This window comes from Heteronotia binoei, chromosome 5, assembly GCF_032191835.1.
Source record: "Heteronotia binoei isolate CCM8104 ecotype False Entrance Well chromosome 5, APGP_CSIRO_Hbin_v1, whole genome shotgun sequence".
Lineage (NCBI taxonomy): Eukaryota > Metazoa > Chordata > Lepidosauria > Squamata > Gekkonidae > Heteronotia > Heteronotia binoei.
In genome coordinates this window covers 45035628-45051763 of record NC_083227.1, presented here as the reverse complement: position 1 = coordinate 45051763, position 16136 = coordinate 45035628, and the positions used below count along the sequence as shown (strand labels likewise).

The following is a 16136-nucleotide window of genomic DNA, read 5'->3' as shown; positions in this document are numbered from 1 at the left end:
CTGTTACGTTCAACATCTTTATAAATTATTTGGATGAAGGAACAGAGGGAATTTTTATTAAATTTGCAGATGATACTAAATTGGGAAGGGTAGTAAATATGGTAGAAAACAGTCAGGATACAGGAAGATCTTGACAGACTAGAAAACTGAGCTAAAACAAATACAATGGATTTAATGGGGATAAATATAAAGTTTGGCATTTAGGTTGGGAAAATCAAATGCATAATTATAGGATGGGGGAGACTTGTCTTGGCAGTAATATGTGTAAAAAGGATCTAGGGGTCTTAGTGAACCATACACTGAACATGAGTCAGCAGTGTGATGTAGTAGCTAAACAGGCAAATGCCATTTGGGGCTGTATTAATAGAAGTAAAGTGTCCAGATTGTGTGAACTGACAGTATGGCTTTACTCTGTTCTAGTTAGACCTCACCTAGAGTTCAGTTTGGGGCATCACCATTTAAGAAACTTATAAACAAGCTGGAATGTGTCCAGCGGAGGGCAATGAAGATGATGAGGGGTCTAAGAGGAAAGTTTGAAAGTGCTGGGTATGTTTAACATGGAGATGAGACAACTGAGAGGTGATATGATCACCATCTTCAAGTACTTGAAGGGCTGTCATACAGAGGATGGTGCAGAGTTGTTTTCTGTTGCCCCAGAACCAATGGGTTGAAATTAAATCGAAAGAGTTTTTAACTAAACATTAGGAAGAAATTCCTGACAGAGTGGAACAGGCTTCCTTGGGAGGTGGTGGGCTCTCCTTATTTGGACTTTTTAAACAGAATCTAGATGGCCATCTGACAGCAATGCTGATTCTGTGAACTTAGGCAGATCATGAGAAGGAGGGCAGGAAGGGTTGCATCTGTGCTTAGTTTTCGTGGCCCTTTCTTACATGCTTAGTTGAACATGTCTTCCAACTGTTTAAAATATGTTTGATATCTTGTCCTTGCACAGACCATTTATAGCTAGAAGGTTGTTTGGTCTTCTCATAATTTACAATCAGGAGTTTTTGACCAGTTTGTTCTGCATCCCTGCTCCCCACAAGCTAGCATCACCAATAGAAATCAAACAACCAAATTCCATTACTTAAGTACAGCCCAGAATTACAGATTCAATACCAAGCATGTTTTCACAACATAAATGTTTCTTGTTCACAAACGTGCCTGTTAAAAATAAGGCTTTGAAACCTTGCCAGATACATTCCTAGGTATATATGACTTACCACCGCCCAAACCTAACCAGTGCTTCAGGCCACAGGAAGTAGATTATGAGAAAAGTGATCAACAAGAAGCCTATGAATATCAGAGGTGTCTTGAGCAAGATGAAATCCATCTTTGCCTGTTACGTTCTTTCCCACCTATATATAGCAAATACACAGAACAGACAATGGTAACTTGGAACAAGGAGAATACTCAGGATTAAAGAAAAGAAGATACATGTTGTATAATAAAGGTTTACACATTATTGAGAAATTCCTTCAGTGAAAGCCAATTCTTTATCAGTGTATATCAGTCTGGGCATAGTTGGTGATCGGTGTGTAACTGAGGACAGAACTACTAGACACCAAGGGATCACACATAGCCACTGGCTTATACTCATAGGCCCTGTCCACTCTAGAGTTTAATCCTGGTTCAATACTGTCCCAAACTGACATTCCACACTACACCCTATTTTTATCGGGGGGGGGGGGTTGTTTTAGGGCTACCAAGTCCAATTCAAGAAATATCTGGGAACTTTGGGGGTGCAGCCAGGAGCAAGGGTGTGACAAGCATAACTGAACTCCAAAGGGAGTTCTGGCCATCACATTTAAAGGGACCACACACATTTTAAATGCCTTCCCTTCACTGGAAATAATGAAGGATAGGGGCATCTTCATTTGGGGCTCATAAAATTGGACCCCTGGACCAATCCATTTGAAGGGTGTTTACTGGATGCTATGCTGATAATTTGGTGCTTTTACCTCAAAACACACACACATACCCCAGAGTCCCAGATAACCGCAGATCAATTCTCCATTATACCCTATGGGAATCAGTCTCCATAGGGAATAATAGAGTGTCCAGCAGACATTTCCCTCCCCCTGCCCCCACTTTCTGATGACCCTGAAGTGGGGGAAGGGCCTCCAAACTGAGGGATCCCCTGCCCCCACCTGAGGATTGCAACCAAATAAAACAAACAACTCTGTGAAAAATACTATTACAAAATGGAATTCATACAAGGAAAAAAGTGCATTTCAGCAACCTCATTATTTTACACATCTCAATTACCGTACTATCTGTTGGAAGTCAAACTCTGCTAAAAATGAAAGGTCTAATAAAATTCCTGATTTGTCTTGCTGACTTTATTTTCCAGGAGGCGAGGAAGGAAACAAGGGGGTGTGTTACCTTGGACTTGACTCTCACCAGCAGGGAAGAACTGGTTGGTGAGGTGAAAGTAGTGGGTAGTAATGGCCATGTGGTTTTGGAATTCAAGTTTTTTGGGAAGAGAAAATGCAGTCAGACATAGGTTGGATTTCAGAAAAGCTATTTTTAACAGACTTAAATTTATGCTGGGTAACATCCCATGGTCAGAAATACTTAAGGGGAAGGGAGTTCCAGAGGGGCAGGAGCAGGAGTGCCAAACTCTAGGTGGGACCTGGGGATCCTCTGGAATTATAGCTACAGACATCAGTTCCCCTGGAGAAAATTGATTTGGAGCATGGACTGTGTGGCACTGTACCCCGCTGAGGTTCTGGTCCTCCCCAGGCTCCATCTCCAAATCTCTGGGAGTTTCCCCACCTGGATATGGTACCCCCAGGAAAGAGCATTTCTGAGGAAATGACGGGTGTAGGTTCAGAAGGTTTAGGAGTGTATAGAGTGGACTTTGTGCAAGCTAGAGACATCAAACTTGCAGGGGAGCTCCCCCTGATGCTCCTCTACATGCCCTCCAATTTATGTGCAAATTGGACTTGGAGAGGTCTGAGTTATGCCCAGGGATGGAACTCTAGCAGGAGCTCCTTTGCATATTAGGCCACACATCCCTGATGTGGCCAATCCTCCAAGAGCTTACAAGGCTTTTTTCCTGTAAGCTCTTGGAGAATTGACTACATCAGGGGTGTGTGGCCTATATGCAAAGGAACTCCTGCTAGAATTCCACCCCTGGTTATACTCCCAGGAAAGTGCTTTTGGGGGAAATATCAGGTACAGGTTCAAAAAGTGTATAGAATGGACCCCCTGCAAGGTTCCCTGTGCCCCAGGAGTTGACAGTCCTGCCAATGGGCTACAAAAGTGGTTCTGCTCCATGTGCAGGGGAGGGATGCAGACCACACAGGGAACTTCGCCATTCTGCCTACTCCTCTACAATATCTCCAAGTTGGGGGTGAATTACCTTTCTGGGGTCCCAGTTATAGACCTTCCAAAAATGTCTCCCACACTTATACCGCCCCCCCCTCCTGAGTGTGAACACCTCTGTGTGCCATGAAGGTGAAAGTGGGTGCAAAGCATGCTTGTTGTGGGGGGGGGGGAAGACCTCCACCTCCTGTCCCTGGGCACCAAACCTATCCTGCCAGCCCACCAGAGCCCAGCCTTAGCAGGGCATCATTAGGGATCTTGGAACCTCTTACTCCAATCTGTTCCTGGGGCTCTCCACAGAGGCAAAAATGTTGTTAGTGCAGCCCAGAGATACCAACAGTTGCTAACCCTCTTTGGAGAGGAAGACTCTGACAGCAGTGATTCAGAGGGGGGGGGGGGCGCATCCTGCCCTTCCACATCCCAACTCCCTATTACTGCTCCTGCCTTGAGTACCCCCTCTTCGTGGCCTCTCTCAGCCCAGCACCAGAAAGCAGCTGTGCTTCCCACCTTCTCCAATCCTTGGGTCCCATTTCCACAGCTTGGAAACATTTCCACACCCTCCCCAGTGACCCTTGTGTGGGAGTGGACCAAGTGTGCCACACCCATGTTCAGAGGAAATGAACTAGTAAAAGAGAGAGATAAAAGGAACACATTGTTCAAGGCTTGGCATGGAAGCAGCTTTGCTTGCCACACCTCTGTAAAGCTGACCTGCTTGGCACAGAGCTCCACTCTGACTTGTACCTTGTTGCTGGTAACTTGTTCTTGCTCATACAGCCTGGAGCCCAGACCTTGCATCCCGCACCTGTTCCCCAGCCCTGGAACTGGACCTTTGGACCCTTGACCCTCCTTGCTCTGAGTCTTGGAGTGCAACTGGATCTGTGATCTCTGACTCCAGACTGGTTTGTAGACCTTGCCTCTGTATCTATTATTGTGCCTTATTGGTACTGCATTTGTATATCCTGGAATGAGCAATAGTGCCAGGCTTGGCCCTGAATGTGACACTGCCCACTTCTTGTGCAGCTGTGTGAGAGGCAGGGGGAGAGGGATGAGGTATTCCACCTACGCCATGATTGTGCGTTTGGTGAAGCAGAAGCATCCTCCATGACCATCCTTCATAGGGAAGAGGAGCTCAGCATCAACTCCAATGACTGGCTGACCCTCTCCCAAATGGTGCATGTCCTCAGGCCTTCCTAGGACACCACTGACATGCTCTGAGCCCCTATGGCCAGCTTGGGGCTAGATGAGGTGCTGGTCTTTGCACCAGAACCAGGTCCCGAGGGGACGGCTGTTCTCCCATGGGTTAAGGGCTTAGCAGAGAGATTGCAGGTAGGCATCACCACCAGGTTGCAAGAAAGGGAAGCAGAAGTTGGCCTATATCTGTGACCCCCGAATAAAAGGCAGCATTGCTCTTCTGAATGCAGAGCTCATGCAATGGAAGCATGAGATCTGCAAAAAAAGTATGAAGGCTACATGCCAACAGATGTGGTCAGAGGAAACAGTGGGTGGAAGAGGCTGAAGAAGAAGAGGAGTCTCAGTCCAGCACCTCTTTCTCAAAGAGCCCAGCCAAGAAGCCCCACTACTGGTTGTCAGTGGTGAACTGAGAGGTCAGCAGTGCCAGGATACCAAGCATGCAATGGCAGAGGATTTGGCAGAGATGATGGAGAGGGAATACCTTGCCAAGTCCTTTGAACCTGCCTCTGATGATCCCCTAGAGTACTGGTCATTCAAGCTGTCACCTGGCCTGACCTCTCTTGGGTGGCCATGCATGTCTTCTCCTGCCCTCTCACCAGTGTCTAGAGATATTCTCAGCCCCCACCACTCAATGTGAGCAGAGAGATGGGGTGGCTCAGAGCCCTGAGTCCATCTAACACCCAAACCACAGCAGGGGAGAGGAGTTCACAATCAGGAAAGTATAAAATGTGGGTCCTCAGCCAAGGCATCCAGTAACTAAGCCCTATCGTCAATGTTCCCTCTAAGCTGCAGAGTCTTGTGAGCAAAAATTCTACTTTGTGGGCTACTGGTATGAAAGTTGTGAGCTGCTGGCATTAAAGTTCTGAGCTAGTGCACAAATTATTGTGCTCTGGGGCCATTTCCCCTGAGCTAAGACAAAAATGTGTGAGCTGGAGGCTAAAAATCTGTGAGGTAGCTCACGCTAACTCACCTTAGAGGGAACACTGCCTATTGTTTGGCATGAGCAGAGAGATGGGGTGCCTCAGAGCCCTGAGTCCACCTAATACCCAATCCCCAGCAGGGGAGAGGAGTTCACAATCAGGAATAAATGATGAACGTGCTCTGCTTTTGACGAGTTCCCTGCCTCTCTGTCTAACTGCCGATAGACGAGAGGGTGTGGAGCTGAGCTGAGGGTATCGGAACTCTGTTATTGGCTGTCAACAGTGCCTGTTACACTTTGGAGGGCCCCTGTTGGTGTTTCCAAGGCTGGATAATTCTACCCCCCACCCCCGTTGCTTTGAAGTTTGGTAAACATTTTAATTGAGCAGAGATTGTCTGGAAATGTATCCTTTTACGAACTGCCACAAACAGCTTGAAAGTTTGTGGGAAATTCATGCTGGTCACCCTGCCACAAATTTCTCTTTGTGAACCACGAACCAGCCAAAATTCGTAATGAACTTTAGTTTGTGAGCCCATCTATGCCCATCCCTAGACCTTATCTCACTCTGACCTTACTCATTTGAACGTAAGTTGCATCCAGTGATACCCGTGAAAGAAATCTGTGAATCAACAGGGCTCTTTGGACACAGTCTACCAACAAGTGTACTGTAAAGCTACCTTTCAATGACATGTGTCTCAAAAAAAAAATTCCAGTGATTTTGTATTGGTTTCACTACTGATTCTTTTAATGTTTATTTTGTACCTGCTATTGATGCTTAATGTTGGTAATTGCTGGTTTTGTTCTATTTCTGTTTTTTTTAGTATCAGTGGGGTATTGTGGTGTAGAGTGCCAGAGCAGGATCCAGGAGATGCAAGTTCAAATCCCCACTCTGCCATGGAAGCTGGCTAGCCCAGTCACAAAACCTCTGCCTATCCTTCCTTTCAAGGTTATATTGAAGATAAAATGAAAGAGAGGAGAGTGATGTAAGCCTCTTTAGGTCCCCATTGGTAAGAAAGGCAAGGTAGAAAATAAATAAATAAAATGAAATAAATAATACATTGGATTTGAATTTTTAATAGAAGATGAAAGCCACTTACCTGTGACTGTTCTCCTTCGAGCACTGCCACTTACGCACATAGGCAGCCGGTTTGCTTATATATGATGTGGTTAAATTTGGTATGGATCATCGATCAAAACTGTGATTGAGACTGGGCCATCAAACTAGTAATCTAATTCCTATTGCTATGATAAGGCAATGGGAAGTTTTATCTGAGCCGGAAGTGTTATCTTCTGATTAAACTTGACATGAACAATGCTGTGCTGTATATGAGAACTGAAGATCTGTACACATGCAAAAGGATGGCTCCAGTTTAACCCTTCCAGGTGCAACAAGAAGCAGGTCTTTCACCAGCCTCTCATGGGGTTAATAGCAGAGAGGCTTGTGGTGAAATAACTTCTCATCCCAAAGGCAAACAAAGTCAAAGTTGCAGATTGGGTGGAATGATGTTTAGTATGCACTCTGTTAATGCTCTGAGGACAACTTTACCCTGCCCTGCCTGGCAGGACAAAAAGCATAGGTCATGTGGCTGTGAAGCGGGGCTGTGCATGGTCTGCTTTCAAATGAAAAAAAACCTACCAAGAGACGATAACATAGCAAGGGCTGGTGCCAGGGTTGTTGGTGCCCCAGGCCGCTAGCCCCACCCCACTCCTGTGGGCGAGCACATGTTTCTGTCCAGCCACTTTTGCCTGTCCGTGTCTGTGCAGAAGGCAGGCACCGAGCAGAGCACACATGGCTGCTCTACTGCTTTCACCTGCCCAGGTCTGCACAGACCCAGGCAGACAAGAGTGCCAGGTGGTGCAAGTACTCGGAGGCTGGCGTGGTGGGTCAGTGTGGCCCTCCCCTGTGGCCAACTGGCATCCTAAGCAGCCGTCCATCTGGCCTACTGGGACATGCTGGCCATCAACACAGCACATAAGTGGGTGGATGATTGTCCTTGAAGGGTGAGAGGAGACACTGATCTTCAGCCTCAAAGTGCTTTGGAAGGTAGTGAGAGAATAACGGGGTCTACAACAAAATGGCTACTACTACTACTCATAATAATAATAATACTTTTTATTTATATCCCGCCCTCCCCGCCAAAGCACGCTCAGGGCGGCTCACAACATTTTAGTTCAATACAGTACGATACGATATAATACAATACAATACAATACAATCACATAATTCAATAAATACTATGTTATAAAACCATCATTTAAAACAACATTCCAATTAAAATTGACAGTTATGGTGCTAAGTTACAGGTTTTTAATAAATTGATGGCGGAATACAACAGCAGCGAATCTATCATTAGCTCAGCATTCAGCGGAGGCCATCTTAAAAAGATGGAGGGAAGGTCAGTCACATAATGCTGGGAGGTTCCAAGCCAGGCCAGCTGTTCTGTCTGGACAGACACAAAGGTGATGTTTCTTACATTCCTCTGAAGCACCACCAGGACAATGGAGGCGGAGAAAAACCTGCATTGGATCTTTGGCTGGGGAAAGAGGTGTTGCTTGGTTTCTGTTCCCAACTAAATGGAAAGGTATGATCAAAGCTCAGCCACAATGAGAGGTTGCTAGGCCAACGTCACAGTGTTGCCTGGGCTGAATTCAGCAGTTTGCCAGTTAGGGCCAAATTATACAATACATCTTCTAATGATATGAGTCCTGGATTTCTGGATGCAGTACATTTGCCACAGTAGTATAGCCGCTGAGGAGAATGTCATTTTTAAATACCTGTTCCTCGCTAGCAGTCACACTGCCCCCAAGCTTCTGCTTTCCTCAGAGCAAGCAACTGATTTCCCACTAGTTGCTGTGTGGCTGCATTTTGACTTGCGGCTACCTCCAATTTTCCTTGTGGCTTCAGGATATCCAAAAAACAAGACCTAGTCACTGTGGGGAAAATTGGAGGGAGCTGCAGTGACTAGTGGGGGAATTGATTGATTGCTCCAAGGAAAGCAGAGGCCCAGGGCAGATCGGCTGCAAGTGAGGAATCAGTAAAAGTCTGTAGGAGCTCAATTCACCTTAGGACCAATGTTCCCTCTAAGCTGCAGAGTCTTGTGAGCAAAAATTCTACTTTGTGAGCTACTGGCATTAAATTTGTGAGCTACTGCATAACTTAGTGTGCTCTGGGGCCATCCTTCCTGAGCTAAGACAGAAATGTGTGAGCTGGAGGCTTAAAATCTGTGAGCTAGCTCACACTAACTCAGCTTAGAGGGAACACTGCTTAGGACCGTGGTCTAGAGGGAGGAGAGTCTCCTGCCTTCCTCCCATGCTGTTTTCCCAAATCAAAATGGCCATGAAGAGAGTTATTTGCCTTGTTTCAGAGCTGCATGCACACAGTGCTCTGGACTTGCTGTGGGTGGCTCCCACCTTCCTATCTAAGCTAGATTCCCTAGATAATTTTCCCTTCCTATGGCTAAGCTTCATTGGCAGAGAAAACCACTCGGGATCTACCCGCACTGCTTGTTACCCTAATTTTATCCATCAGCTAGATCCATTTTTCTCTTCTTAGAACCTTAAATTGATGGTGGCTCTCTACCCCATCTGCAGATGGCCAGCTTAACAACTTCCTGGAAAACCACACCTCACACCCCCATTTGACAGTTACTTCCAAATGGGCAGATTAGAGCAATGTCTTAAATTCATCATCTTTTTTCAAAACTCCACCAAGGAAGAATTTACAGTCCTGCCAAGAGAAGTCCCCAGTTTCTTCTGGCATGATTTATCTAGCTAGGAGAGGCAGGGATCTAATTTTCCCTGCTGCTCAGCTTTTTTTTGTGAAGAGCAGAAAGTGAAGAACCACCGTGAACCACTACAAACTGCATCAAAGGTCATGGAAGTTCATTGCGGTTCTTCAATTCACGAACATCATTTTGCGAACCACAAACTGGCCAAAATTTGTGACAAACTTTAGTTTATCAGCTGGTTCGTGCCTATCCATAACAACTATGTTGGCTTAGCTAAACTTGCCAAGATGATTGGTACAATAACAGAACCCTCAGTCTTTCATTCATTCAATTCCACTTTTTCTGAATTTTCACATCTCCAGGAGAAGTGAGCTCTTCTCTCCCTTGTTGTGCCTTGTGTACAGTGGCAGCTGCCTGACATCAGGGTGTCATGAACACATCAGCCTATATTAGTTGACTGCTTCCTGTGTACCACTCATGAAGAAATTTGTGACACACTGCTCTGTGATTGGTGGACACTGGTGGGGCTACTACTCTGGTTCAGTTGCCATACCCTCAGTGCATTGCTGAGGGATGTTTCTGTCATTAATTCCCTCTCTAGAAAGCAAGCATAGGATAGGATAGCAAGTAGTGGCTCCAGTGTCACACTGGTAACCCTCCAGAATCAAGACGGGGCTGTGAGTGCAGGGGTAAGGGTGAACTCTTTGAATTCTCCTATGTACATCCATCAATTAAATTGTAGGTCTACGAAGGTGCCAGGCAGGCACCACAGCTGGGTGACCATCAGGGTTTTGGGGTTTTTTTTAGCAGGAATGCAGTTCCAGCTGGCTTGGTGTCAGGGGATGTGGCCTAATACACAAATGAGATCCTGCTGAGCTTTTTCTACGAACAAACAAATAAAAAGCCCTGGTGACCGTGAATCTTTGATATGATGTCTTCTTTCTTGGCAAGTTGGGAAAACAAACAAACCCTCGTTACCAGAAGCAAGCCTCATTGCTGCAGCATTCAACTTGCATCACATGCAGCCTTAAATGCTTATCTGTCTTTACAACATGAATACTCTTCGCATGATCTGCAAATTACTGGTTAATGGACTAATTCATGGAATCACGTGTCAACAGCAGTTGCTCAATGTGTAATCTCATGTGATCTCACCCTTACTCTTCTGTAACAAAGAAGCAGGACCGGATCTACATGTTTTTTTGAGGGGGGGCAAAATTAAAAAATGAAACCCCCTTATAGGCCCATTCTATTTTATGGGCCCATAGAATGGAATGGACTCCATATCCAATTTGGTGCCACCCCTCCAGCAGTGCCCAGGGCAAGTGCTCCCTCTGCTTCCCCCTAGATCCGGACTGCAAAGAAGTGACCTTCAGTGGTGATAAGCCAATCCACTTGCTATCTTTTGCTGACACAATTAGATACATTTTTCCCCAGAGAGGCAGGCTGTCTCTAGGAAAAGCAGAGAAGGCAGATGATTCTAACATGTCTATGATCTCGACAGCAGAAAATGCCTAGGTAAGGCGCAGAAGATAGCTTAGAAACAGCAGGCATATGGCTCAATATTGCAGGGTTGGTTTTCTCATTTGTTAAAGGTGCCATTAAGCTCAAAATTAGGGACTCTTCCCATACAGGATGTGTTATCTCTTTGCTGCACATATTACCCAGTTGTCACTGCATAGTTTTCTTCTGATATAATACTGTTTTATTCAATATGTTTTCAGTCTGTGTCATGTCTAATATGCTAGTCTTATTCAGCTTTCTGTAATCCTAGTCATAGCACAATGCTTATTAGACGTAAGAACATAACATAAGAGAAGCCATGTTGGATCAGGCCAATGACCCATCCAGTCCAACACTCTGTGTCACACAGTGGCCAAAAATATATATCTATATCTATATCTATATCTATCTATCTATCTATCTATCTATCTATCTATCTATCTATCTATCTATCTATCTATCTATCTCCAATCCCCTCTTGAAGCTGTCTATGCTTGTAGCTGCCAGCACCTCCTGTGGCAGTAAATTCCACATGTTAATCACCCTTTGGGTGAAGAAGTACTTCCTTTTATCCGTTTATCCATTTTATCCGTTTATCCTTTTATCCATTATGTCTCTTCATACTGATTGTATTTGAGGACTGTCAATTTCCAGGTGATGGCTGGAGATCTCCGACTATGATAACTGATCTCCAGGTGACAGAGGTGAGTTCACCTGGCAAAAATGACCCCTTTGGATTGTAGACTCCAGGCCATTAGAGCAGTGGACTCTAATCTGGAGAACCACGTTTGATTCCCTGATTCTCCACATGAAGCCAGCTGGGTGACCTTGGGCCAGTCACAGCTCTCTCAAAACTCTCTCAGCCCTGTAGCACAAATGCTGTGTTCCAAGTGTTCTTGACCAATAAAAAGGCTCAGTGAAGTCCAGTGGAGGAGGAAGGAAATAGAATTTATTGAGCAATAAAGGCAGACAGCAGAGCTAAGCCAAAGCTTGCATACCAAGCTGCCACCCTGTTTCCAGGAGGTCATGGCCTTATGTACGTTAAATGACATCTTGGTACATGTTGGCATATAGACAAGACAATTGGATATATTATTCATAACAATGGCATTGCAAAAAGCATCTGCATGATACCTGCCTGACATGAAGCTCTCCTATAGGGTAAGGCCTCAGTAGCATAATTTCATTGGTTAACAAATGTTGGGGCACTATGAAATTGAATGCACGTGTGCAGATTTATGACCAGCCAAAACCAGCTGTAGAGGGAAATGAAACCCCCTCTTCTCACACCAAGCTATTACCATAAACAATCTCATTACCAATAAGAATGGAATGCATTTCAGCATCTCATCCTGGGTACCTGTGCTGCTGAGATGGCCTGCTTACTAATGCCCAGGACTTTTTGATAGAAAAAGCCCAGCATAAACTGATTTGCATATTAGGCCACACTCCCTGACACTAAGCCAGCCGGGACTGCGTTCTTGCTCAAAAAAAAGCCCTGCTATCACCAGTCAGAAATTCGTCCCAGGCTGACCTGAAAGAATCCACTAGGCCTGTTTCTCACACACCACCTACCTCACACAAGGTGCTTTTGGTGGGAACAGGAAGGGATTGTAAAACACTCCAAGACTCCTTAGGGTGAAAAAAAGTGGGGTATAAAAACCAATTCTTCTTCTTCCTTTTTAGACTCCACTCCCCAGATCTCCAGGTATTTCACATCCCAGAGCTGACAGCCCTATTGAATGGATTTATATGGTGTAATCCACTTTGAATCTCAGTTGGTTTGCCAGTCCTGGGTTGGGAAATACCTGGAGATTATGGGTGTGGAGCCTGAAGTGGGTGGTGTGTGTGGAGGGGATGGACTTCATATTGTGATATTGGGTTAATATCTTTCTCCAGCTCAGTCTGCATCAGAATATCCCAATAGTCTGGGATTATAAGTGGTTGGCAGTCTCAGTTTAAAGTCTGCAATACCTTGAATTACCTCATCACCCTTTTAATTGCAGTCCAGTTCTTTGTGGTGGGTGTGCTAACGCATCTGGATAATATACTTAGAGCTGTTGCAATGTCGGGTCTTGTTGTCATAGCTAAGTATAGAAGCTTGCCTATGACAGCTCTGTAGTTATCGTTCTCTGGCAATAGTTCATTGAGGTTTTTTGTAGAAGACTAACTCTATTGGTGTGGGCATTAGAGTAACACCTTCCAGGCCCAGGGTTTGCAATAGCTCCAGTATCTTCTGCTTTTGATTAAGAAGATACCTTCCATATGAATCCCATTCAATCAGAATTCCCAAGTAAAAGTTAACATTGCCTTGGTGTTTGGCTTCTACTTCTTTGTTTAGTTGGCATAGAATCTCTGCACAGTTGTTTTGATTTTCAAGGGAAATAGTCAGACCATCAACATACGTCAGAATAAATGTCCATCTTCCACTTTTATGTCTACTGTAAAGACAAGGGTCAGCATTGCCTTGTCTGAAGACCTGATTGAGTAGCATTTTTGTCAGTTTGGTGTAGCGGTTAAGTGCCCGGAGTCTTATCTGGGAGAACCAGGTTTGATTCCCCACTCCTCCACATGCACCTGTTGATGTGACCTTGAGTCAGTCACAAGTTCTCTCAGAACTGTTCTGCTCAAGAGAAATTCTGGGAGAGCTCTCTCAGCTCCATCTACCCCACAAGGTGTCTGTTGTGGAGAGAGGAAAGGAAAGGAGATTGTAAACTCTCTGAGACTCCCAGCCCCAGGGCTAGGGGTTCTGCCCTTGGAAGCTCCCTCCTTTGAAATCATCATGCACGCGTGGCACGATGACATCACCGAAAGTGACATCATTGTGCAGGCTGGGCTAGCAGGGGATGAGGGAGCGACGGGCGGTGCACAAGAGTGCTGCTTTCCCCTGCAGTACGTTCATCAGAGGCTTCCTTGGAAGTCTCCAAAGAGCACACTGTTTTAGCAGTGCCTGACCACTTCTTGGTTGAAAGCAGCCAAGGGGAGCCTTCCCATTGCACTGATGCACAATGGGAAGGCACCACTTGGCCGTTTTAAACCTGAAAGCGGCCAAGCACAGCTAAAACAGTGCACTCTTTAGAGACTTTGATGGAAACCTCCAAAGAGCATACTGCACTGTGTAGCGCTGCTCCAATCCTGCCTTCAAGGCATGCTCAGAGGAGCGCTCTGCAAGGTGAAGGGGGAGTAAGGGGGCACCTGGCAGCACCCCCAAGGGTAGGGTAGCACCCTAGGCAGCTGCCTACTCCCATGCACTGGCCTAGGAAACTCCTTTGAGTAGTAAATATCCCAATCATCTGGGATTATAAGTGGTTGGCAGTCTCAGTTTAAATCTAATCTCTTCTTCAGCTTGTCCTACCATGATTTTGCCGTTTGTTTAAACCCATAAAGCCCTTTTTTAAGGTTACCAATTTGATGTTTATTCTTTTCATCTGTAATCTCTGGTGGGTGTTGCATGTATAGATCTTTCTCCATTTCACCATGTAAAAAGGCAGTCTTAACATATAAGTGTTCTGTTTGCATGTTTCTGGAAGCTGCGATGCTTAGTAGCATCTTAATTATGGAATATTGTAGAACTGGTCCAAAAGTTTGGTCATACGGTAATCTGATCCATAAATTTAAAATAATCCCTTTGCCATTTCTCTGGCTTTGTATCTCTCAACATCATCATTTGCATCCTGCTTAGTCTTAAAGATCCACTTACACCCACAGCATTCTTACTCTTCTGTGAGGCTCCATGTACCATTCTCATGCAGTGTGTCCATTTCTTCTTGTGCTGCTTTCCTCCACTTACTTGTTTCTGATTCAGGCATGCACTGTAATTCAGCCCTTGATGTTGGTTTGTGTGGCAGCAACATCCTTCTATGAGTGACTCAAATTGGTGACCTGTCAGTAGTCATGGGAAATGATGCAGAAATAATTGGAAATTATTCTCCTCCACCACCTAGTACAATGGTGCAGGGTGGGTGACTAGAAAAGACTACCTGTTCACTTAACCCTGAATTTCAGGAGTTTTAGTGTTCAGACATCTAGCTCCAAACCTGAGCACTATTATTCTTTATATTTTATGTGAGATTGGATTTCATCTCACATTTCTACCTACATGATAACTAGTAAGTATTACAGGATGACCCACATACAGTCACAGTGGAAAGGAAATTCCATTCCTCCCCCCCCCCACACACCAGTCAGTAAGGACATTATTTGAAATGGACACAACAGAACCGGCTATCTGTTGGATCATATTGGGATTTATTTGAAGATTGGGTCATACACAGCTTTACAGCTGACTGTATAAAGTCCCATTACATTTATGGTGTCTGAATTTGCTTATTTGAAGTACCAATGAGATTGTAAATTTGCAAACACATGAACTATTCTTAACCATGTGGATAAGCTGATATATTGTTTTACATAATATTAAGTATTTATTAATTTTTCTCTTATACATTAGTGAGTTCTATGGTAATATCTATTAGGTATTAAATGTGATTAAATTTATAGTAAATTCATATATCTTAGCAGCATTTCTCCATGGTGTGGGTTTTGCTTTTCTTTTGGACACAGAAATGTGTGCAGAAACCACATAGGCAAGCTACCCAGAATGGCAGGCTGATGAGTTAATCTCCCCTGTCTGCATGTGTATCTTTCCCTTCTTTTCTCCATCCAGGGACAAGAATAGTTTTCTATTCTTGAATGGGTCACTAGAGGGCAGTGCAGACACCTGATTCAATTCATCCTTTTGGTACCTGGTGGCAGAGTGCTGATAACTTCATTTTACCTTTTACTCTGACCTAAGAGAAAAGGCTAATCCCCCAGATCACTTCGCACCACAGAGCGTCTTTCCCCCCCTCCTGATCACCCACCCACCAGAATTTCTTTTCCCTGTCCTCTAGGGTTGTCAACTTTTTTGCTGTGATTTTGGGGTGGAGCCTGGGGAGAGCATGTTTGGGGAGGGGAGAGCCACTACAGAAATGTAATGTCATAGGGTCCACCCTCCAAAGCAGACATTTTCTCTAGAGGAACTGATCTCTTTAGTCTGAAGGTCACTTATAATTCTGGGCCCTGAGCAGAGATTGGCAACACTACTATTTGCTCCACCCCCCTCCCTCATTTTCCCCTTCCCCAGGCTACTTGCCTTGCCTATTTGTGTCACTATTTCCCATGCTCCCTCTAGCCTTTAAAAATGAGAGCCCAAACAGGCTTGGAACAGTACCTCAAGGGGAGGAAGGGCACCTCCCTCCCTCCTCACCATTTTTTCCACAAGAAAAACATGCTGGGGGATATTATTTCACTGATTTTCCTACTTAATGTGGAGTATCTGCTATATTCAAGGCCCAAAGTAAAACAAAAAAAAAATATGTGGACAGATTAATCAGGTTTTCTCTTTTGATATGTTTGCAAAGCTGTGGCTAGAATGAAGTGTACAGTGCTTGAAGTGGAATAAGTTCTTCAATCTGACTATATTGCAT

General features: G+C 44.8%; 1 protein-coding gene across 1 annotated transcript in view; it reads right to left on the bottom strand.

The window, feature by feature from the left end:
* The window catches only part of LOC132572421 (monoacylglycerol lipase ABHD6-like), an 87527-nt gene extending 86173 nt beyond the window's left edge, over window positions 1–1354 (bottom strand). Inside the window, exon 1 of the mRNA XM_060239398.1 lies at window positions 1221–1354. Within this exon, the coding sequence (XP_060095381.1) occupies window positions 1221–1330 (110 nt within the window). The 5' untranslated portion in view covers window positions 1331–1354. The remainder of the gene's footprint in view (window positions 1–1220) is intronic.
* Window positions 1355–16136: the final 14782 nt, after the last annotated feature.